The sequence below is a fragment of the Aspergillus nomiae genome, assembly GCF_001204775.2.
Source record: "Aspergillus nomiae NRRL 13137 chromosome Unknown contig00056, whole genome shotgun sequence".
Taxonomy (NCBI): Eukaryota; Fungi; Ascomycota; class Eurotiomycetes; order Eurotiales; family Aspergillaceae; genus Aspergillus; species Aspergillus nomiae.
This window is the reverse complement of record NW_015378111.1, coordinates 67,667-90,745: the sequence shown is the minus strand read 5'-3', so window position 1 is coordinate 90,745 and position 23,079 is coordinate 67,667. Positions and strand designations below refer to the sequence as shown.

General features: G+C 49.1%; 9 protein-coding genes across 9 annotated transcripts; 7 read left to right on the top strand and 2 right to left on the bottom strand.

The window, feature by feature from the left end:
- Positions 1-338: 338 nt before the first annotated feature.
- ANOM_002520 (Rad21/Rec8 N terminal domain protein) lies at positions 339-2,928 on the top strand (the record flags this gene model as incomplete). Its single annotated transcript, XM_015547777.1, has 8 exons — positions 339-357; positions 479-515; positions 583-723; positions 779-913; positions 983-1,385; positions 1,523-1,865; positions 1,921-2,096; positions 2,155-2,928. 8 exons carry the CDS (start codon positions 339-341, stop codon positions 2,926-2,928), a joined length of 2,028 nt encoding a protein of 675 aa, XP_015409215.1.
- A 1,931-nt stretch (positions 2,929-4,859) lies between these two features.
- Positions 4,860-5,669, top strand: ANOM_002519 (uncharacterized protein; the record flags this gene model as incomplete). The annotated part of the gene is made up of 2 exons (XM_015547776.1): positions 4,860-5,120; positions 5,178-5,669. The coding sequence occupies 2 exons, from the start codon at positions 4,860-4,862 to the stop codon at positions 5,667-5,669; spliced, it is 753 nt and encodes a 250-aa protein (XP_015409240.1).
- Positions 5,670-6,020: 351 nt separating this feature from the next.
- ANOM_002518 (rRNA 2'-O-methyltransferase fibrillarin family protein) lies at positions 6,021-7,508 on the top strand. Its single transcript, XM_015547775.1, has 3 exons — positions 6,021-6,351; positions 6,560-6,714; positions 6,778-7,508. The coding sequence occupies exons 1-3, from the start codon at positions 6,261-6,263 to the stop codon at positions 7,483-7,485; spliced, it is 954 nt and encodes a 317-aa protein (XP_015409241.1). The 5' UTR covers positions 6,021-6,260; the 3' UTR covers positions 7,486-7,508.
- An 834-nt stretch (positions 7,509-8,342) lies between these two features.
- On the top strand, positions 8,343-9,311 carry ANOM_002517 (SDR family oxidoreductase; the record flags this gene model as incomplete). The annotated part of the gene is made up of 1 exon (XM_015547774.1): positions 8,343-9,311. The coding sequence occupies one exon, from the start codon at positions 8,343-8,345 to the stop codon at positions 9,309-9,311; it is 969 nt and encodes a 322-aa protein (XP_015409236.1).
- A 335-nt stretch (positions 9,312-9,646) lies between these two features.
- Positions 9,647-11,368, top strand: ANOM_002516 (mitochondrial processing peptidase; the record flags this gene model as incomplete). Its single annotated transcript, XM_015547773.1, has 6 exons — positions 9,647-9,838; positions 9,892-10,017; positions 10,071-10,148; positions 10,208-10,902; positions 10,979-11,046; positions 11,103-11,368. Exons 1-6 carry the CDS (start codon positions 9,689-9,691, stop codon positions 11,366-11,368), a joined length of 1,383 nt encoding a protein of 460 aa, XP_015409237.1. The 5' UTR covers positions 9,647-9,688.
- A 584-nt stretch (positions 11,369-11,952) lies between these two features.
- Positions 11,953-12,560, bottom strand: ANOM_002515 (PLAC8 family protein; the record flags this gene model as incomplete). Its single annotated transcript, XM_015547772.1, has 3 exons — positions 11,953-12,189; positions 12,289-12,386; positions 12,467-12,560. 3 exons carry the CDS (start codon positions 12,558-12,560, stop codon positions 11,953-11,955), a joined length of 429 nt encoding a protein of 142 aa, XP_015409238.1.
- A 3,502-nt stretch (positions 12,561-16,062) lies between these two features.
- On the top strand, positions 16,063-18,201 carry ANOM_002514 (uncharacterized protein; the record flags this gene model as incomplete). The annotated part of the gene is made up of 5 exons (XM_015547771.1): positions 16,063-16,106; positions 16,254-16,335; positions 16,427-17,002; positions 17,182-17,443; positions 17,507-18,201. The coding sequence occupies 5 exons, from the start codon at positions 16,063-16,065 to the stop codon at positions 18,199-18,201; spliced, it is 1,659 nt and encodes a 552-aa protein (XP_015409239.1).
- A 25-nt stretch (positions 18,202-18,226) lies between these two features.
- On the bottom strand, positions 18,227-19,979 carry ANOM_002513 (putative C6 transcription factor; the record flags this gene model as incomplete). Its single annotated transcript, XM_015547770.1, has 3 exons — positions 18,227-18,975; positions 19,048-19,420; positions 19,476-19,979. 3 exons carry the CDS (start codon positions 19,977-19,979, stop codon positions 18,227-18,229), a joined length of 1,626 nt encoding a protein of 541 aa, XP_015409232.1.
- Positions 19,980-20,779: 800 nt separating this feature from the next.
- Positions 20,780-22,783, top strand: ANOM_002512 (putative MFS sugar transporter; the record flags this gene model as incomplete). Its single annotated transcript, XM_015547769.1, has 9 exons — positions 20,780-20,864; positions 20,920-21,119; positions 21,183-21,373; positions 21,423-21,507; positions 21,557-21,750; positions 21,804-21,845; positions 21,897-21,953; positions 22,001-22,385; positions 22,448-22,783. 9 exons carry the CDS (start codon positions 20,780-20,782, stop codon positions 22,781-22,783), a joined length of 1,575 nt encoding a protein of 524 aa, XP_015409233.1.
- Positions 22,784-23,079: the final 296 nt, after the last annotated feature.

Sequence of the window (23,079 nt, the reverse complement as noted above, 5' to 3'; positions counted from 1 at the left end):
TTCTTTCTTCCCCCGGTTTTCATCTCAAGTATTGATGTAAGACAACTACATCTTGGCTTGGTAAGTGATGAGCCTAGCATTCTGTCTGTCTCAACTATTGTTATCTCATAGTGCAGGCTTGGTATCATCGGACCATAGCATACCGAAGCAGACTCGGATATAAAGCACAACCCACGAAGATTACGTCTCTGCGACTCGGTTAACATATGTCGATCACATTCAACGCGTGATCGACCATAAACGCGTGATATTGCGAAGGAAAAAGTGGAATCTGAGAAGAAGCTTAAGACTGGGAACTTCTATCACTATCTTGTTTTACAAGATTGTGAGAATTCAAAATGTTTTACAGTCATGAAAGTAAGAAACGTCCTTCGTGATTCACCCCGCTGGGCGGCTTGTATTCACTACATGTCTTTGAGACATTCAGTGTCCATTGGCAGTAGCATCGAACTCTTACTGACATGTTAATTCACCCTAGTGCTTACGTCGCCCGATCATGGGGTCGCCACGATATGGTATACAACCTGCCCGATAAAAAGCCGCCCATATCCTCATGCTTGGCTCACACCGTTTTGCTTACAGGCTGATTGCAACCCTGGGGTCAAAATCAATTAGCAAGAAGCTCAATAGGAAGACTATATTGGATGTCGACGTTCCGAGAGCCTGTCATGTTATCATGGACCCGGAGGCGCCAATGGCGCTGAGGCTCCAGGGCAATCTGCTGTACGATTTCTAGTCAACGTCAAGACATTAGTTTAGCAGCTAATAGCTCATATAGCTATGGAGTCTCACGAGTATACAGCCAACAGTGTGGTTATGCTCTTACGGATGTCCAGGCAATGCACGATAAAATGCGAACACTGTTGAAAGTCCTACCCGGGGGTGGACTAGATCCAACTGCTGGGAAGACTAGGTATGTAACTCAGAGAAATGGTGTGTCAATAATGATCTCGAAGTATAAGCTGATGTGATGAAATATTAGACCTGATCAGCTTGTCTTACCTTACGACCCGTCCTTTTTGCCAGAGTGCGACCTCCCCGGGATGGGAATGGATCTCTCTAAACTTAGTTTGCCTTTTGACCCTGCTACAAGTCAGCATTCCGGCCTCTTATGGCCGAAGACTCCAGACCTCAGCCAGTCTGATCTTTCAAGGAGCCCTAGCCTACGCTTTAGTTTCTCATACGATGATATGATAGGGAGAAATGCTGGTGGGAGTGACTCCGACACCAATGTACCTAGCTCTGCTCAAAGAAGCATCAATCTAGGCGGCCTCACAGCTACGACCTTCGCTGAAGAAGGTGGTATCTTCTTCAGCCTGACTTCGAATTTGACGAGGATGGAAATCTCATTGAGCTTGGGGAGGCGCATCGCCAAACTGCAAAAGGTAAGCCGAGTCGACACGTTAGTGAAGCACCACTTCTAGGTGAAGAGGCAAATGATGGATTGAATGATTCCACATTTGAATACCAGGTATGGTCTACTTGGCCCAGAGATGAGCATTTTCTGATCTTATTTACTTAGCAAATGCCAATCGACGAAGAAATAGATACTACCGCCAAGCATCAGGATGAGAGGCCAATCCAAGCCAGTCGAGCTACTAAAAGACGCCGCAGTGATTCCGAGTCAACTGATGAACTTAAAGTTATTTCAGATGAGGTTGCGGTGACTATGCCCCAGAAACGACGAGCCCCTAGATTACAAACATTGGATGACCGAACTGCCTTGAGAAACACAGACCTGGGCAATCTGAACAGCGACTACGTGCAGAATATGGCTATAGCCTTGAAGCAGAAACGACAGAACAAACTTCCAACACAAGCAAAAAAGAATGCCGCCTCTGGGTTTTGGTCAAGGAATTGGTTCAGTTGGGCTTGGCTTGGGTGCATCTCGGGTACCACATCCTTTGCAGCAATTCTCAGGAGAAGAGCTCTATGGTGCTCTCGACCCAACTGCAAGACACAAGGGGCGAAAACGGAGCCATCATCATGATGACAGTGAAGCAGGCTCTGATGTGCAGTCTGTCCGTGCCAGAGAAGAATATGAGGAACAAGTCGGTCGAGGCGAGGTGGTCGACAACCATGGTATTTGGAAAGAGGTATGCCATTACTCTTGTACATATGGTTGAATTGAATATTTCTAACAAAGATATATAGGTTGAAATTGGTCGCCATGCCCCGTCCGTCTTTCGCGATGACAACTCGTTCTCATCTCAGATGCCATGGAATATCACAGCTTCTATTCAGAGCTCTCAGCATGGGTCATCTGCTACAAGTGGCCTCCGTGGTGTAGCAAATGTGAGCGATCCTTCGGCTTCACGAGGCAGGGACCCCACTGCGTCTCACCTTGCTGGTCGCGGACAATCACGCAACCGTCTAACTAGCGCGAGTCCCCTTGCCGGCAGAGGTATCCCCTTCGACGCAGAGGCCTTCGACAGCTTGACGTTACCCGGAAATGATGACATGGACGTCTTGAATGACTTTGATCTGAGCCATTATTTACAGACTGAGCTGTTCGGCGATGACCATGGATACACTGGAGACGACGCCAACGCAAACACGTACAGTCGTCAGCCGACTCTTCAAGATCGCCTATCGCAGTCCAGCCTGGACCAAGAAAGCCTGAACTTCCTCGGGTTTCTAACAAGGAAGCTCGAGATCATGCCCGGGGAACATGCTGAAGAACTAGATGAAGAGGGTTTCATCAACTCGCTGTCCGCCTTTCATGGCAGCAAAGCAATCTGTTTCTCAGCACTTCTGCCACCGGCTGAAACCTCTCCATCCGTAGCCACACAGGGTTTGATGCATATACTCACACTTGCAACTAAAGGTTTCTTATCAGTCCACCAGGAGGACTATAAAGACCGGAGCACTCGATATCGTATCCGATATGAGTTTGGGGAGATATTTCTACAGCTATCAGATATCTAGTCCTACGAGCGGCATCGAGTTCTACCTTGACTCTGGTTCTCCAGTATGTCTGTGATTGAATTCCGAAAACACTCATGGACACCCACCCATGTGCAATTCTCTTATCAGTCAGTTTATTTCCTGGCTGATAAATAAGCACCCGACTTCGATTCAACGTCCGGGTTTCTGAAATGGAAACAGCAATGCCAGCATCCCATGGAATGATTTCCTCGAGACCCTAGTACTGTCTCTGCCAATTTTTAATGCTTCTCGCTTTTGTTTTCTTTCTTTTTCTTTTTCTTTCTCCTTTATTTTCTAATTCTTATTCTATTTTTAGTTGTTTTTCCTTGCTCAGATTTTTTCAATTTGCCCCCAGACTTCAGTCATGGTTACATACTCAAAATCTTCTTTAATTTCCGTAATATGCTCTGCCAAGTTGACATGATTCATCATACACGTTAATTTTCCTACTCATGCACAAGTTGTACACATCAACAAGCATATACTCAGGTACAAGCTTTTCCCTTCTCATTGTCTTCTTGTTTTATGACTTTAATCTGATCATAAAAAAGTGTCCACAAAGACGCAATGACAATTCCAAACCTACCAAATACATATATCTTTCACCCAGTGCATAATGAGATAGGGTTAGTAGTATAGACGAGACCACCGACTTTACACGTTTTCCCACCAACTACTGCCCCGCCAGCAAGGAAGCCGTTCGACGGAGGAGCCACCGCGACTAGAGTAACTTCTCTACTTGCGCTATTCTGGTCATGGATGTACGCCGGCACTAAGAACCGGCAAAGCAACGTTAGAGGCACGTTACAATCCTCAGTAGTTATTAATAACCCGTGATCACACTACTGCAGGTAATGTTTTTATATTTAGAAAGATTAATACGTTAAGCTTTTCGGAAGACCGAGACTGACGGTCGTTGGAGTGGCCATGACGCGGGGAAGGTTACGGTAAGGACCAGCGCAAGTAGTATTGGATAGGAGCCAGTCGACCTGTCCATGGTTAAGGTCCACCCTAAAAATGGCAAGAATCTAATTTCAAACGATAGCAATTGCCGTTCTGACAGGGTTGGGGTCGGCTGATGAAGAAATGCCCCGCCATATCCCAGTTCTGCGTTCTTCACACTAACCAACATCGGCAGTCATTTAAGCGCCCGGCCTGCCCGCCGACCGATATATTTAGATCCTAAGATTATTCGGAGATTTACCTGCAGGAAGCCTCACGAATCAGCTCATCGGATTCCCTGCCACATGTAGCGCTCCGACAGATTGTGTTAGATCCAGTTTCAGTGGCTAGATGCGCCAATCATGCTCGAACGAGGCCCGGTATGCGGTAGCAATAGCCGCCCGCCCACTCCCTGTCCTTTACATAGTACAGCATCAAACTAGTGATCTTGGTCAGGTTGAAGGATTGCGGTCAGCGCATGCTAAACACCAATTAAGACGCCCCATCGAATATACTTTTTGTTGGCGGCTTCTGCGACGATCTCACTCGATGATGTTTATAGATACTACAGTTCGAGTTTCAAATACTGGAGGGTTGCCTGTATGACTTGTGCATATTGTTACACCGGGGACAAACATGAGCATATCATCATTATATATGAGCGCCCTCGACTTTGACAAAGCAAGAGAAAATCGTCTGACTCTCAATTCCTAATTAATCTCCGTTTTGATACCCTTTCCACTCAGCGTGAATGTCGATTGTCTAGGGCTGGCTTACTTTCCCTTTCCCATCTTCTCCTCGAGCGACTTTGATAGTCACGAAGAGGCTCCTCGATCTATCCTACGTCTACCAACTGGGCCTCTGAAGAGCCTATCCTGTCCCTTCGAATCTTGTTCAACTTCCACCCACACAGTTTTTGTCGTCTTTATACATTAATTTACATAAACCATTGTTGTGATTGTGGCCGCTGGCTGGCTAAAGCATCCAAAATGCGTTCATCATTTGTATTTATTGCTTGTCTAACAGCCTGTTCGTTGGCGGCACCGGCATTCTTCGACAATGCATACAACTTCTCTAACGACTTGTCGGAGTTCCTGGGGAGAGTGAGCAAACATATCGAGCACTCTAAGGATATACTCAACTCGGCCACGTGTGATACGTCTAGCATTGAACTGCCAGCACAGGCATCCGGACTACCCTCTCCCTCAGGCCAGAAGCTTCTATACGTCGCACTGGGGCGCGGTACGCAGGTAAGTCAAATTCAACTTCACCTCGCAGGCCACCACACCAAAACTAACATCAGCCAGAACTATACCTGTGCGACACCATCTTCAAACTCGACACCTGTAGCGGTGGGCGCTGTTGCAAACCTCTACAACGCTACCTGCATCGCAGGAAGCTTCTCGGATATGATTACCATGCTGCCGAACATCGCATACCGGATACCCTTGCCAAACAGTGACTCAGATCGCCTTCCGCCGGCAAATCTGGATTTGATGGGTCACCACTTCTTTGACGGCTCAACACCCGTGTTTAACCTCGACACCACGGCAACACACCAGTATGGCATTGCAAGAACAAAGAAAGAGGCACAGGTTGATGCGCCGTCGAATGCTTTTCAAGGGAACAATGGGGCTGTTGCATGGCTTTATCTCTCAGCCACGAGTGGCACAGTAGGGGACTATTCCGGCGTATACCGGGTGGACACTGCGGCGGGATCGCCACCAAAGACATGCAAGGACATGCCATCGGAGTTTACTGTCCAATATGCTGCAAATTACTATTTTTATGGGAAATGACGGTGGTTACTGAGACTCGATAATGTACATAATTGGGGGTTGGAATGCTATTTGATTTGTCATGACCTAATCGCGGCGTTTATAAGCCAGGTATATTCATATGAGTGTTTCTAGAATCATGACCAAATTCGGAGCATACCTGTAGTAACCATCACCGTCAAATGTCTCCACGATTCTCGTCCCAAAATCCAATTGGCGCAGGGCTTGTACGAATCAGGTGATCTCGCTATCTATCCACGCCACGTGACTTGAAGTTCCCACGACAGAGAGACCGGGGTCTAGTCCCCATGCGGACTAGCGCATTCTGATTTTCAAAGTTCCGCCGGTCACTCATGAAAAATCTCGACCGCAACAACGACAAGCAGCACGGCCTCGACCGATTACTGAAAGCAAGTGCAAGTGCGATAATTCTGCACCAGCTGCTTCGAAAGGTCCAGTGACACTTGCGATTTACAGCTTCGCCCATATCGAGCGGCTTTCATTCCTTCCCCCCGGGAAAATTTCTTTTGCTTTCGTTGCTAGTACAGCAACCCCATTCGAGACCTATTCAACCTCACTTTAAAGTCGATCCTATTCGATTCATATAACACAATGGGCTTCGGTGCTCCTCGCGGACGTGGTGGACCCCCTGGTGGTCGTGGTGGACGTGGTGGATTCGGCGGTGGCCGTGGTGGTGGCAGAGGTTTGTTCACGATCAGTTCCATTTGGGACAGCAAGCAGATACCTTGAAGCTCAGCATTGTCGCCCTCCAATTGGCCCCTGAATCTGTTCTATGAATCATTGTCAGATCTCTTTCGCCACGGAGAGCGATATGTGCGACAGTTGCTCGAGCTGCTGTGCCCTTGAGGAGAGCGCTATAGCTAATACGATCTCTTTACGATGATGTACAGGCGGACTCGGAAGTGCCTCTCGTGGCCGTGGTGGACCCCGCGGTGGAGGTCGTGGTGGACGTGGCGGCCCTCCTGGACGTGGTGGTCGCGGTGGCCGTGGTGGCGCTCGCGGCGGTGCTCGCGGCGGTGCTAAGGGTGGTGCCAAGGTCATCATTGTAAGTGCTTCATAATTCGCTATGTTACAAGGATCCCAGCAGCTGACTCCGGTCGTTTTTCAGGAGCCCCACCGTCATGCCGGTATCTTCGTCGCCCGTGGCGGTAAGGAAGATTTGCTCGTCACCAAGAACCTGACCCCCGGAGAGGCTGTCTACGGCGAGAAGCGCATTGCTGTTGAAACCCCTACCGAGGACGGTACCGTCACCAAGACCGAGTACCGTGTCTGGAACCCTTTCCGTTCCAAGCTTGCTGCTGGTGTCCTGGGTGGTCTTGATGATATCTACATGAAGCCTGGCTCTAAGGTTCTGTACCTTGGTTCTGCCAGCGGTACCTCCGTCAGTCACGTTGCTGATATCGTTGGACCTACTGGTAACGTCTACGCCGTCGAGTTCTCTCACCGTTCCGGTCGTGATCTGATCGGCATGGCCACCCACCGTACCAACGTCGTCCCCATTGTTGACGACGCCCGTCACCCTCTTCGTTACCGTATGCTGGTGCCTATGGTTGACGTTATCTTCGCCGATGTTGCCCAGCCCGACCAGGCCCGTATTGTTGGTCTGAACGCTCACATGTTCCTCAAGGAGGGTGGCGGTGTCATCGTCTCCGTCAAGGCCAACTGTATCGACAGTACCGCCAAGCCGGAGGTTGTTTTCACCCGCGAAGTCCAGAAGATGAGAGAGGAGAGGATCAAGCCCAAGGAGCAGTTGACTCTGGAGCCTTTCGAACGTGATCACTGTATCGTTGCTGGTATCTACAAGCGTTCTGCATAAAAGAAAATGGGGGTCTGGTCTCTTTTCATGTCTTAATCTATTATGCTTTTTTTTCTGGCGTCAAGTGTTCTGTGATATGCTGAAATGTTTCTCTTTGTGCTATCTCGAGGTTTCTTCTGAATGTACTTTTTGAGTCAGAAAATATTCATGTTTCCGATTCCGACTACTCTATTGTGTTCAGTATGGGATCTAGCTGGCTGTCTGGAAAGGAATAGAGAACTATATGTTTCTTAATTACCTAGATTTCTTGCCATCATTCTTAGACAGTAACTCGGGTTGATCATGCTACGGCCATGGGAAGGTGTGACAATCTGCCGTCTTCTGTTCTGCCCACTTCTGCAGAATGTCCATTGCGTCTTGGCAAAACAGAAGAGAGATAATTTGTTTGAAGCTCACACTGTTACCCAGAGCACTCAATGCCTAGGTTATTCCTATGTCAGCGGCATATGAAGTTGACTGCGTTGCGGTTTCTCGGACTTTCGCCGTTGGTCCGGTCCTGCTTCTATAGAGTTTTCGACGCTTCAGCGGTTCGGTAATCGGATTACTCTCCGACTACGACCACAGGACGTTGTCCCTTCGGAATTGCTGCGTAGCACCGCCTGTCGTAACTGACACCACAATGATGATAGGGGCTTGCAAAGACCGAGAGCGGGGATAATCCCACGCTCAGGATTAATCTCTCCGTCTGACCCCGCAGTCTGTTCACGGCTGGGATAGTCGCTATTTAGTCACGGTAACTCTCTCGTGGGATTTCAGGCAATCTCGTGAGACCTCGTATATATACCCCGCGGATTGTATCCTGTGCTTACATCTTCCTGGTTCTTTTTCTAAATCATTACAAGAGTAAGAGACCAAACATGTCGATTATCATTACCGGTGCAAACGGCTACGTGGGCCAGGAATTAGCCTCCGCCCTCCTTTCGAGCTCCCCTGATATTACGGTAACGCTCACAGACATTGTCACACCAGCAGTCCCCGCTGCTGTCGCTGCTCAACATACGTCGCGAGTGAAATGTGTGCAAGCGGATCTCACGTCGCCGAAGGTGGTTGACGAGATGTTCACCGAGTCTCACCGTTTCGACACAGTCTACCTGCTACACGGAATCATGTCCAGCGGCTCCGAGGCCAACTTCGAGCTGGGCATGCGGGTCAACCTCGATGCCACCCGATATATCCTGGACCGACTTCGGGCTGTGATGCCGGGAGTGAAAGTGGTCTTTACATCCAGCTTGGCGGTTTACGGTCTTGCGCCTACTGGGTTCGTCATTGACGAGACAAACTTCCCGCCTGTGCCGTCGTCCTCATACGGATCGCAGAAGCTCATCATCGAGACATTGTTGAACGATTACTCGAGGAGAGGGTTCTTGGATGGTAGAGCAGTGCGTCTCCCAACGGTCACTGTTCGAGCTGGCCAGCCCACGCAGGCAGCGAGCAGCTTTGCGAGCGACATTATCCGGGAGCCATTTAACGGGAACAAGGCGATTCTTCCGGTCAGTAAGGAGACGGAGATGTGGATCTGTTCGCCTTATACGGTGGTGAAGAATCTTGTACATGCGAAGGACATCCCGAAGGAGGCCTTTGGGGAGTCGAGGTCTGTCAATCTCCCGGGATTGAAGGTCAGTATTCAGGAAATGCTGGATGCGCTGGAGGAGATTGGTGGCAAGGAACGAAGGGCATTGGTGGAAGAGAAGTACGATGCCGCTATTGACAAGATTGTGCAAACGTGGACGCCTAATTTCAAGACGGATCGTGCGATCAAGTTGGGATTTTCGGAGGATGTTCCTATGATTGAGAATATCAGGCAATATGCGAGTCGGTTTGCGTGAGGCTCCTGGGTGAGTGTTTTGTAAATTTAGTATGACCGCGAATGTGAATATTTTTTCTCCTGTGAAATTTAAAAGAATACGTAGATTAGTAGAGTTCCTGGGACGTCATCAGGATAAGTGTCAGGAGTGTTTGTGGCATGGAAGAACCCCATGTTGAATCGCTTGTCGCGGTTCGACGGCCGAATCGAGCGTTAGGGAACAGTCGGGATCGAAAACAGTGGTTTGGAAAAGCGGGTCATGTGATTGGCTGACGGGCTGGCGAACAATTTGACTCCCGAACTTCAACCTCTCATCTCCAGGGCTGACCGTCTTTACAGCCGTTGCACCTTTGCATCATCCCTCCCCTTCCCTCCACATCCACCTTAATTCTTGTCACAATGGCCTCCCGGCGCCTAGCATTCAATTTCAACCAGGCTCTCCGGAGCCGGGCTGCTCTGAAGTCCATCCAGCCCGTCAAGCGAGGCTTCTCTTCCCCGGTCACCCTCCCATCCACCACCCAGTCGACCACCCTCTCTAACGGCTTCACGGTACGGAAAACAAGTATGCTCAATCGCTTCGCAATATCACTAACTGGTCTCAGATCGCTACTGAGTACTCCCCATGGGCCCAGACCTCGACTGTTGGCGTGTGGATCGATGCCGGCAGCAGGGCAGAGACTGACAAGACCAACGGAACCGCGCACTTCCTTGAACACCTTGCTTTCAAGGTACTTCTTTCGCTCAAACCCCAGCATTGGACATGTATCTGACAGTTTTCCAGGGCACCAACAAGCGCAGCCAGCACCAATTGGAGCTTGAGATCGAGAACATGGGCGCTCACCTGAACGCCTACACATCGGTACGACCCGGGATGATGATAGAACCCAGAATTGGCTCGGAAACTAACCAGGCACTCAGAGAGAAAACACCGTTTACTACGCCAAGGCCTTCAACAACGATGTTCCCAAGGCCGTTGATATCCTCGCCGACATCCTTCAGAACTCCAAGCTCGAGCCCGGTGCTATTGAGCGTGAGAGGGACGTGATCCTCCGTGAGCAGGAGGAGGTTGACAAGCAGTTCGAGGAGGTTGTCTTCGACCACCTTCACGCCACCGCTTACCAGAACCAGCCCCTCGGTCGCACCATCCTCGGCCCCAAGGAGAACATCCAGACCATCTCCCGCGACAACCTGGTCGACTACATCAAGACCAACTACACTGCTGACCGCATGGTCCTTGTTGGTGCCGGTGGTATCCCTCACGAGCAGCTCGTCCGCCTCGCCGAGGAGCACTTCGGCACCCTCCCCAGCAAGCCCCCTACCTCTGCCGCTCTCGCTCTCACCGCTGAGCAGAAGCGCACCCCCGAGTTCATTGGATCCGAAGTGAGACTCCGTGATGACACCATCCCTACTGCTCACATTGCCCTCGCCGTTGAGGGTGTCAGCTGGAAGGACGATGACTACTTCACTGCCCTCGTCGCCCAGGCCATTGTTGGCAACTGGGACCGTGCCATGGGCAACTCTCCCTACCTCGGCAGCAAGCTCAGCTCCCTCGTTGAGCACCACGGCCTTGCCAACAGCTTCATGAGCTTCTCCACCAGCTACAGCGACACTGGGTAAGTCTTTCTCTCGCAGAGTCTGCGACCTGACCGTTTGATTGTATCGCTGACGATTTTTCTTTTTTTTTTTTAGTCTCTGGGGTATCTACCTGGTCTCTGAGAACCTGACCGCCCTCGACGACCTCACTCACTTCGCCATGCGTGAGTGGTCTCGCCTGTGCTTCAACGTCACCTCCGCCGAGGTTGAGCGTGCCAAGCTCAGCTCAAGGCTTCCATCCTCCTCTCCCTGGACGGCACCACTGCCGTCGCCGAAGACATTGGTCGCCAGATCATCACCACTGGCCGCCGCCTCTCCCCCGAGGACATTGAGCGCACAATCGGCCAGATCAGCGAGAAGGATGTCATGGACTTCGCCAACCGCCGCATCTGGGATCAGGACGTCGCTGTGAGCGCCTTCGGCAGCGTTGAGGGTCTCCTCGACTACAACCGTATCCGCGCGGACACCACCCGTAACACCTTGTAAGATTTCGGTTAGCAGGATATCCGCGTCTCAGAGTTATGGCAATTGTTCCGTTTGATTTGGTGGTTAATAGATAGATGAGGAGGTAGTCGCCGAGGTAGCGTGTTTTGTACAGTACACAACTGTTACTGATATACTTAAAACTGTATTTCTTTTGTTACGTTACCTGGTTCTTTTTATATGAGCATGTAGACATGTAGTCACTCTTTACGTAGAACCTGCGGCTAGCCTTCGGGTATAGAGTAGTATGCTTGCTAGCACATATTATAGTAACGCATCACGGAATATTATCCCACAATCTCTAGCATATACCATAGTAAACAGACAAGAGACCAGGCTAACTGAAACTCATAACCATCAATCAACCCCTCATCATTAACCACCATTAACCACCATTACCACCAAAGAAATATCCACAAAAGAAAGAAAAAAGAAAGAAAAAGCCCAAGCCATAGATAGGGGAATCCAACCCAAACCATCAACAAATATCCAAAAGAAAAAGAAAATACCATCAAACGAAAGAAAGCCCCCTGTCATACACACATACACACACACACACACACACATACTACGTCCGAGAAAAGAGATCATTGAGGAGCATAAGCCATACCCGTGGGAGCCTGATACCCCGTCTGGGGGCGCTCACTCTGGGCCTCGACCTCCTTCTCATGCTGCATGATCACGCAGCACGGACACCAGTAGGACGCGCAGCAGTCGTTGACGCCGGAGCCCTCAATGCCGAAGCGCTGGCGGATCTCGCCGCGGCGGATCATGAGCAGAACCCAGTGGAAACCTACTTGGGCTGTGAGGTAGTAGAGGCAGCACTGTTTTTTTTTTGTGAGTTCTTTGGTTAGTTAGGGTGGCTTTTTTTCGGAGGGGATGGATGGATGGATGGATGGATGGATGGATGTGGATGTACGTACGTTGCCATTCATGTAGCTGTATTCTTTGAGCTGGGGGTCGTCCAGTCGAGATTGCGTTTTGCCGAAGAGACAGCAGGGGAGACAGCAGCCCCAGAAGCCTGCGTTTGGGATATGTTAGTTAGCCTTGTGGTGTATGTATATTATATATAGTAGGGGGTAAGTGTCTGGGGAGATGTACAGGTTCCGGCGGGCGAGAAGCAGTCCCAGAAGCCGTTGGCCCATTCATTTTGCTGCTGGACGGCAGCGGCGGATTCGGACTCAGGGGCACCCATTTTCTTTTGGTTTTTGTTGTTGTAGTTGGGTTTGGAGTTGGAGTTGTTTGGGAGTGGTGTGGTGGTTAGGGTGTCGTTGAGAGGGAGAGACTGGGTATGTATAAATGAGTGTCGAGGGGGAGTGAAAGAATGGAGTCGTGCGGTTTATTAAGAACTAGAAATACTTAAAAGATTCTATATACTTTGCAGGTCCTTGCCATTTTAGCTTAAAAATAAAAAAAAATAAAAAAAAGCACGGACATCGCTGTTGATGTACCCATTTCGAAGTCTTAAAGGTTGAAATTAATAGAGCCCTATTTTTTGTGGACCTTCTCTAGGCAAACAAACAGGCAGGTGCCATAGGATCGACATGGCTTTGGACGGTTTGAGAACAGTTTCATTTCCACAAAGACATTTCTCTGCATAGTTATGACTTGGGAAAGAAAAAAGCACATGAAACTGTGAAAGAATCGAGGGAGACGCAGTTCAAGGTGAGATACATGACACGAAACCCGTAGAGCGAAATAATGAAGATTGACACAAGGTCTTCCTTAGAACGCGGCAAAGGAGCGCGAATCCTCGTGTCTTGTCTTGTCCGTGGGCCCTAACGTCCTAAGAGGCTCAGCTTGGGTCGATTGAGGCCACTCAGGGTTGTTTAGCCCTCCTGCTAAGTTTGAAATACGAACCTCACGGGTCGATCAGTTGATATTGGGTTGCTGCGTTGTGAGTTCGGGTTTGTTGGCTCGTGTTTTGCGAACATCGGGTGTCCTTTTCCTTCTGTTTTTCTCTTCTGATTGTTATTTTGGTTTTATTTTCCCTGAAAGCTTGGCTTGGAAGATGGATTGTGGTACAGGCAGCCATGTAGACGAGTTTGCATCACTAATAGAATGCAACCTGCCGCTAAGAATAACAAACCTTTAGATAAGATTGTGGGTCATGTTCTTAGGGGATTAAGGACCTCTGTCATTCCCCCTTGCAGTAGACCGAGCTTGTTAATATTTGAGACCTGCATCCACCCTTGAGAAAAAATTTCCTCGCTCTCTTTCTTCCCTCCAGGTTCGAGCCTCTATGCAGGGGCTGTTTCGTGGCTGGCAGCTTGTTTGTAAGGCACACTGTGCGGTTAAGGAGAGTGCTTGTGCCTGCCGGGTGGGACTCGGCTGGGCAATCTTAAGAAACATTCATCAATTTAAAGTGTGCTGCCTAGACCCCGAGGAGCCTCTTCCTTTTTTTTCCTTTATTATTTTTCTTTTTGGGCCTTTTTTCACTTGTGGTACGGAAAGACACCGCAAGAGACTGCCGGACGAATGCCGTCAACCAGACTTTTCTTCGGAGTGGGAGTCTTTAGAGAACTACGTCCTCCGCTATTGGAGGCAGAAGCTTCGTCCTTCTCGCAGAGCGCCATCTCTTTATAGGAAAACTGTGTATCGAGTGGTGCATGTTGAATATAAACAGCCTGTATTCCTGATACTTTACTTAATTAATTGGTGGTTGGGACGTCCTTCTTTCAATGAACCAACTACCCCGTCCATAACGTCAAGCTGTCAGCCATATATCACTGCCGTCCTGGTGTCTCACCAGCCTTAATCCTATTTGGTTTGCGAGACTCTCCGGCCTGCAACCATTCGCTTTAGATGGATACTTCGATTCAGCCTTGAGTAAAGCAACGGATGGTCAATGATTTCTAGACATAGTTTTTGGCTTTTGGCTTGTAAGATGGAGACATAATGTAGTGAAGACGACTAAGGGAGCAGGTAGTATTGCTGATGCCTTTCGAATGTAATCTCAGTCTGAATGGCTTACTGTCTGCCACGAATAGTCGTAACATCCCGTGTGCAAAATAGTAGCGAAGAGTTCACTCCTGTGTTATTGGACAGGAACAAATCGGCCAAAATCTAACCACGCGGTGCTCAAAGGCGAAAGTGGATATCGCTAAGCTATCTTGAGCTAAATTGAATAGTAAAACCATGGTGTTTTATATAATTGTATGTATTCACCATAATAGCCTCTTATTCATTGCTCTTCATTGAAACGAGTAAGTGTTGATGCGCCCATACGAACATTGGCGTTGAGATTCTCGGGTAGCCCCGAGGGCTTGAAAGGTTCAAGAAAGCACTTGGACCAAATCAACAAGTCCTAGGAGGTGCTTGGTGGTTCAAGAAACTGAAAACTGTGTGGGTGATGTCGCCGGGATCTATAAACAATGCAGTAGGGAGTGACAAAGTTGGATTTATCTGGACTTCTCAGGGTTAACATACGTGAGACATCGCCTCATGGGACAACCGGCCAAGGATCGAAATATTGGAACATCACAGTTCCATGACCGGCATGGCTGAAATATAGATCTCCATTAAACCTAAGTCACTGGTGTCTAAAGGAATCAAAGGGACCCGAAAATAGTAGGTAGTCTGTTCGATATCGGAGCGAGCCCAGTGACTTCACATTGTCCTTCAATGACCTAGGGAATGTATAGAGATTGGGAAGGTATTGTACTGTAGCATGATATATTTCGGCTAGTAGTCATAGGGAAACGATGAAGACTAGGATGTGGGTGATTTTAAACCATTATTCCGAGAATCATATCTGTGCTGTATTCAGTACGATTGATTGCTGGTCGTGTATTCTCAACAACGGTTTATAATACCGATTGGGTGTCTATCATATGGGAGATCTTCTAAATATTATAAACTTATCAAGATTAGGCGTCACATACAGTACCCAGACTGTAGAAATGCTTTTCTCGCTTACTGTTGACTTTGCGTGTGCCCTCTTTGTTGAATGAAAGTTGCAACCAGACCTCTCTGTGAGCCGGCAATTATCGCTGACCTTTAGACTCATAGCCTCCCATCCATTCTCATAATCCAGCGTAGTGCGCGATGAATAATGATAGACGAGCAGGGTAGTTTTCAAACTTGTCTCCTGCATTGTATAGATCTCAGGAACATGGTATTGCTCGTTTCTCCCCATGTTATATGACCGATGAAATTAGCCAACGGGTTACCTATCGGTTGGCCAAGATTTTCCATCGGGAAAAGATCATAATAAGCTTCTGCGGGTCAATCCTGTTCACTGGAATATATTTCGGGCTTAGGAAACTGCTGCATTCCTGATCAAGCGGTCTTGACAGCTACTCAGTTGCTCAGGACTTGAGGGTAGCATATCAAGGTTGTGATGAGTTCTGAGCTGTATCATACCGCTCGATGTGACTGAGTCTCAAAACGATCCAACAATGGTGCAGAGCTCATACTGGAAGCAGCTATATCAGGTCCAAAAGAGGAGTGGAGAGTAAAATCGGGAACCCGGTACGGCAGTTGGAACCACCGCACGAACCGATAATGTGGGGAAATCCGTTCGGGAAAGTTCCCCAGAATCTCCTTTGACGCTTGCGCTTTCCGTATTTAGATCGGTGCCAGACCCAAGGCGTTCCGTCCTTGGGAAAATGTGATTATCTTGACTCCTGCTTTTCAACGCTCCTGACGATGGACGACGACGGCTCTCCGACCAAAACCGCCCCTAAATTCACAAGATGCAGGACCGGGTGTTTACGGTGTCGAAAGCGACGGCGGAAATGTGAGTAATATTATCTTCCAGACGCTAGATCGTCTGTGTAGCGCGGCACTAATGTAACCTGCCTCAAATTTTAGGCGACGAAGGAAAACCTCGCTGCCAAAATTGTATCGACAAGAACCTAGACTGTCAATATGGATTGCAGGTTAGCTTCCTGCAGAAGAACACTTTCACGGTCACCGCAAGTGAATTGCGCACGCCCAAGCCTGAAGTAAATTATGACAAGATCAAAGTGGGTAGTGTCTCTTGCTTTCTAATATTGAACTGCATTTCTTCAATTGGGTCACTGTCCACTGTATGTGCATACTGATTCTTGGGTTTAGTTTGTCCAGGAAGATCCACTGGGCTGTACCACCGATGCTTCCGTGGAGGATTCGCCATCCCCCGTTGCCAGCATTCCGGAGGCACATACTCGGAGTGATCCTATAGTTAGTGCAGTAGTCATCGCCGGCGAAGGAAAAGACAGTGATCGGAAGGATAACCATGACTTGGATGAGCACTATGGTGATGGGGGTAGTATTCATCATGATACCTTGGACTTATCACATTGGGATGGTGGCCTCAACATATCGCCAGATGGGACCCCTCACCAGGACAAGGATGATGCTGTTCAAGGCCTGCTGGCTCTAGGATCTACAGCTGGCCCGAACGGTATCATACCGGAGTCGACTAACCTGTCGCTACTCAGTCCCAATGTCACGTTATCGTCGCTGATGAATACCCGGTCCTCGGAGGTCAAGGAGATTCCAATGCCAGCAGTACCTACCGGACTTTTGGACGATCCCAGACGTACGAGTATCAATCGGCTGTCTACCTCCATAACTACGAGTATCGGTATTGAAACGGAAGCTCGCAGACTAGAACTTCTCCGCCATTACCGCTACCATGTTGCTACTTGGGTAAGGACATCCTTATATGCCAATTTCCAATATAAGTTTTTCTGACTTCTCTTCGGTAAATATAGCTTGACATTTGCGATTTGAGGCACCCGTTTGGAATTAATGTAATTCAGATGGCAACAAACTCAGAAAAACTTCTCTCAGCGATATTAGCACTTTCCGAAACGTGCATCATTCAGCGGGGTCAGTGGAATAGAGCAGGTCTTGAGCAGCTGGCCCTTCGAAAGAGCAACCAATTGGACCAACTAGACTATGATCATCCTGACTCCACGGAGCTTATATTGTTATACCTTCTCGAAGATATTCGACATCTAGTCACAGATGTTCCAAAAGCTTGGATCGACTGGGCGAATAGGGATGTCCCTTTTGTAAATCACTTGGTTCAGCATGCCTACAGTAAGAACATGGAGTCGACTGCTTACTGGATGTTTTTACGTATAGGTACGTTCGACGCTAGCCTATCTGCCATATGATATGTACACCAGCTAACATGATACCTACCAGACTTAGGAGTGGCACTCGCTAACGATGTCCCCCTTCGAATTCCGCTCCCAATGCTCCCGATTCCCAGCCTATCATTGTTATCTCGTACCGAGGATGGATGCGAAAGGGTTAGCCATTATACCAATGCTGTCTTGTGGCTATGTGGGAAGGCTTTAGCCTTATGCCACCAAGAAGCTATGCCACACCCTCTTGCGACTTCACATGAGGTGATGGAAAATTGGTTGCAAGTGTTTGGGGAGCTTGAGCAGTGGCAGAATTTGCGGCCACTAGAATTCGAACCAATGGTGGAGATAGACGCGAGAGATCAAGTACTCAATCAAGGGAGCGAATTCCCATTGCTTCTATTCGCAAACGGGGCTGGAACTTTCAGCAATCAGATATACCATACCGCAATGCTGTTGTTGCTCCAGTGTAAGCCACGAACTGCACTGCTAAATCACCCGCAGTCTCCAGTCCTATCTCCTCTGTGGCACGCATACCGTATCTGCGGTATCGCGCTCAATAATGATACACGCGAAAGTTGGGACCCATGCTTGCTTGCCTCTCTCCTTCTTGCAGCGAAGCATATGACGCACGAATCGCAGCAACAGGAAATCTTGCAAGGCTTTGATCGCATCCGTGGGATCACCGGTTGGGATACCGGCGAATATCTGAGCCACCTCCAAGAAGAATGGTCGTTTCTCGACGGTCTTTGAAAAGTCGGGCTGGATCATTGATTCATTATAAGACTCGAGGCGGTTCACGGGCAGTGGAGAACTGCTGATCATGATCGTTTGAGGTGCGTCGGCGGGTACTATATCCCCAAGCAATATCCAAATCTCGGATCCGCCAACACGTCCCCCATCCCGTTTCAGCTTCAATGTCTCGGATCAGCTTTGTGATCTCCTTATGCTCCGACGCATGACTGAACAACCGCCCTGCAATCCATAGAGGCTGCAAGGCGTTATTCAGACACCCCTGATGCGGGTTTGCAAGAGAGATACCACAGATTCGTCGCGCATGCCATAGCATGGACAAACTGGGTGATCGCGGCAATCTGATCCCCTTCGGCATCATCTTGAGCAACAGGAGGCATGCCGTATGGTAGAGCTGGTTTGAAGAGATGGCGGCCCATTGAACAAACAAAATATGTGGGAAGGGCTTACGGTTGACAGTTTGGACGGGCAGCAATTCGCTCGGCCGTTCCGAAAGCCATCGTTGTAGGTCGTCCCATAACCGAACCCAACGCAGGCAGAATGTTTCCAGGTTACAGCCGTTCTGTTCATGCAACTCCACAAATTTCGTGCGATCTGAGACGAGCTGGGTTGCTCTCATACAGAGATACACAGCATAATTGGCATGCATGTCAGGCGACTTAGCATCTTGGAACAATTGATACGCATCCTCTTCTTGGTAGCCCGGGGGAAGCCACTTGGAGGGGTGTAGAAGCGTAGTTTGGGTACCATCTGAGATGAGTGCACCACAAAGATCTGAGTATATGATTAGATTTGTATATAATGAGAACCTAATGTACTTTTGAGATAAAGGGGAGCAAAGCTTACCCATCCGCGCATAGCACCAGAACACAGCTTGAAGTAACCCGTTGCTAAATCCGTGAATCTCGAATGCATCAAATAAAGCAGCACATCCTTCGAGATGACGGCGCCAATCCTGCGCTCGAGCGGACATCATCTCCAAACAGCAAAGTAATACACACGCGGCTACAATCTTCGGATCGCGTACTTGCAGTACCGGGCTTAGGAGTCTTATTGCTTCCTGGTATAGCTCAAGGCTATCGAACAAGTCCTGAACGCCCTCTTTACGCTCCATATGCCGTGCTGAGAAGGCGAGAATGGCATAAGACAAAGCCGGAAATGTTCGCGCTAGTGCGGGAAGCTGCTGACGGAACGTGCATTGCGAGTCGAACATGTCGAGCTACCGGGTGTCAATAGAAGAGATGAATCAAAGATGGAGCATAGGGTGTGCTTACCCACGGAGCCACCTCGGTCACGTAATTCTTCAGGTATTTAATACGTTTGCTATTTGAAAAAGGCGACCGATGAGAGTCTTCCTGTTGTCTTTCCCGGTGGGATTGGGGCATTGTGTCAATGCCAACTCGATCCGTCCCTCTATCACCAAGCCGGTCCAGTATCCCGGCATCGGGGCTAGGTGCCCGCGTTGGAGCAGCAGAATAAGCTAGTGAGAAAAGGATACATCGTAGTTCTTCTTGGGAGGCGAGGAACCCTGGATCTTGAGAGAAGCCATCCTGATACCAGCTTCCGGGAGACTGGAATGGTCCTCCTGACGCGGGAGAACTGTGGCTGATGCCATTGTAGCTCTGCGGAGGAAGTGGTTGAGACTCATGATAATCAATTGGACTTGGGTGAGTTATCTCATTCGCACCGGGTGACGGCTCTTCCTCGGCGCGCAGTGGATGTTGCGAGGTGGTGCTCGAGACTCGCCGGCGCTTCAAAGGCGGCTCAGTGGAAAACATTGCTCAATTTGGCTGTTGTCTTTCACGATGAGGGGACCCTTTTTTGTTTTCTTTTCTTTTGTTTGGTATTGGACAAAGACCGGCCAAGACCCCGATAGCAAGTAGGTACGCTTTTGGGCAGAGATTGATGTTGGGATCTTCGGGGAGAAAGAATTGATTGGGTAAAAGGTTCCTGAGCCGAAGACCGCCTATCAATGAACTAAGGGCTCTCGGCCGGCTAAAGACACTTGCCCTTTGCCTTCGCCTTAATCGGTGGTTAAGACGGCGCCAAGATCGATGCTTTATCTTGACTTCTCTGATTCGGCTAAATAGACGAACTTTGTCCGTTGATTGTATGGTACGATGGCGACGTTGCCTTCATTGGCCTTGACTCTTTCCACCAATAACTCCACAGCGATCTGAAAAGCTGGGGAAAGTGGCCGGGTTGGGGGAGTGGCCAAGGTGATGACGTCTAAAAGAGGTGAGCAGAGACAAATTTGAGGGCGAAGATCCCCCGTTTTGAGGTTAGACTCTTGCGGGGTAGCGCCGCTTTCTGGGGTAACGGGTGGCTCGCCTTGCCTCTTTGGGCACCTTCGGCTCTTCTGCATCCGGGGCAGTTTTTTTGCCGACTGGTCAAGTTACACTTAGGGTGACATGGTGACTCGTATACTGGACCTTGCGCCATGTTGGGCTCGTGCATTGTGATCATGTATAAATCTTATCTACCCCGTGCTGTGCGATATGTCTCCATCTGGTCCACTTCCCCAGATTTTCCATCTTAGACCATCCCCATACAGACCCACGCGAGATTGCGAGGCACAATGGTGAAGCTCAACGTGTTCGGCACAGGGTTCACTCTGCAGGCTGCCATTTGGGCGGCCTGTGGAATGGCGTTCATTCTCTTCGGTAACCGACTCAATCGCAGATAGACCTACATGCATGGAATTGCTGACCCGCGCAGGATACGACCAAGGTGTTTTCTCCGGAATCGTCGAGAATGAGGACTTTCTCGACACCATGGGTAACCCAGGAGACAGCTTGATGGGGATCATTGTTTCCATATACAACCTCGGATGCTTTGCCGGTTGCATTGTGAACTTCCTAATAGGCGATTGGCTCGGACGGAGAAAGGCCATGTGGCTTGCGATGGTCTGGGTGATTGTAAGTTTTCGGTGAGGTTAGACCGTCATAGATCAGTTGCTGACGCGTGAGCCTCGTTTTCAGATCGGCGCCACCTTGCAAGCATCTGCGTTCTCCGTTCCACACATGATGGTTGGTCGCTTCGTGACGGGTATCGGTACTGGGATTGAAACCTCTACTGTGCCCATGTACCAGGCAGAACTCTGTGAGGCGTCCAAGCGTGGTAAACTCGTCTGCAGTGAGCCTTTACTGGTGGGTGTGGGCATTGTCGTCAGGTATCACACCTTTTCACCATGTTGTACGACCCATTCTCACAATTTGCAGTTACTTTTTCGACTACGGAATGAGCTTTGTCGGGGGCCAAATTGCTTGGAGATTGCCCATCGCGTGTCAGATGCTCTTTGGATTCGTTAGTACTTTTGATCCAACTGCGGCAGGATTATTCTAACTGCTTCAAGGTCGTCATTATACTTGTTTTCGGCCTCCCCGAGTCTCCGAGGTATTGCTACAAGGAAGGACGTGACGACGAAGCGTTGCAGATCCTTAGTGATGTATACGGTCGACCAAAAGACGACGCGAAGATTCTCGTCGAGCAGGCCGAGATCCTCGAGGCTCTTGCTATTGAGACCAAGCATGGAGAGTACAAGTGGAGGTATATTTCCCTACTTCACCCCACTTCGAGAATTCAAAGCTCACCGGCAATAGAAATATCCTGAAGCGCGACGAAGTTTGCACAGGCCAGCGAGTGTACGTATATTCTCCAATTTCACGCTAGCACCAAACTAACAAAGAATATAGTCTTCTCGGCTATGGAATGCAATTCATGAACCAGCTCGGTGGCATCAACCTTCTAGTGTACGCCTCCTACGCCTCCCCATTAAGCTTCCGGCTAACAACTGTAGATACTTCATTCCGACGGTCCTCAGCACCAACGTTGGCCTTACCAAGAACCTCTCCATGATCGTCGGAGGATGCGCCCAGGTCATGTTTGTCGTTGGCAGCTTCTTCCCTACCTTCTTCGTCGATCGAGTAGGCCGCAGAACGCCCATGATGTGGGGCTCCTTCGGCCTTGGGATCTGCATGATGATGGTTTCCATCCTTCTCAGCTTCAAGGGCAAGGAAAATGGCCACGCGACCTCATCGGCTTCGGTTGCTTTCTTTTTCCTCTTCATGCTTATCTTCGGAGCATCAGTCAACTGCATTCCATGGGTCTATGTACCGGAAATCCTTCCACTGCAAGCTAGAGCTAAGGGAACGGCTGTGGGGATCTCTTCCAACTGGATCTGGGTAAGTCCATCTGGGTTCTACCTCCTCGATCGAAAGAGGATGAAGATACTAATCAGCCACAGAACTTCTTCGTCGTCATGATTACCCCCGTGATCATCAACCGCCTCCAGTGGAAGGCATATCTGATTTTCATGTGCACCAACTTTGCATTTGTGCCGCTTGTTTACTTCTGCTACCCCGAAACTGCCAAGCTGAGTCTCGAGGAGATTGACTACCTTTTCACTCAGCCGGATAAGAGCGCCGTGAAGGTTTCCTTGGAGCTCCAGAAGGAGCGGAAGAGGCATGGCCATGGGCCCAGTCTTGTCGCGGATACTGGGGTCCTGAGACGTACGAGTGCAGTGCCTGATGAGGGCTTAGAGAAAAATCATGGTGTTGATGAACATGTTGAGAGGGTTTAGATCATGGATTTTTCTATATATTATGATTTTACGATGGCCGAGAAAATGTCTCGGCTTTTGCTAATTGGATGGTTGATTTTAGTAGATTTACTTTAGATTCCGATGTTTGTATTTGTATTTAAGGTATTTAAGGGACGCTAAGCGAAGATTTTATCTGTATACCCCAGCATGGGCTTTTTCAAGCATGGATGAAATTAATTGAATAAGTCATTAACTAATTCCAGGAGCAATGCGCCCTGTTCTTAGCTGTCATAGAATAGTAGGAGGGACATAGCGAAGTATAGCAAGGCTGACGA

Coding starts and splice junctions, on each gene's coding strand:
- ANOM_002518 (XM_015547775.1), top strand. CDS start 6,261: ATGGGCTTCGGTGCTCCTCGCGGACGTGGTGGACCCCCTGGTGGTCGT. Junction 6,352..6,559: donor TGGCCGTGGTGGTGGCAGAG/GTTTGTTCACGA, acceptor GATGATGTACAG/GCGGACTCGGAAGTGCCTCT. Junction 6,715..6,777: donor GTGGTGCCAAGGTCATCATT/GTAAGTGCTTCA, acceptor GTCGTTTTTCAG/GAGCCCCACCGTCATGCCGG.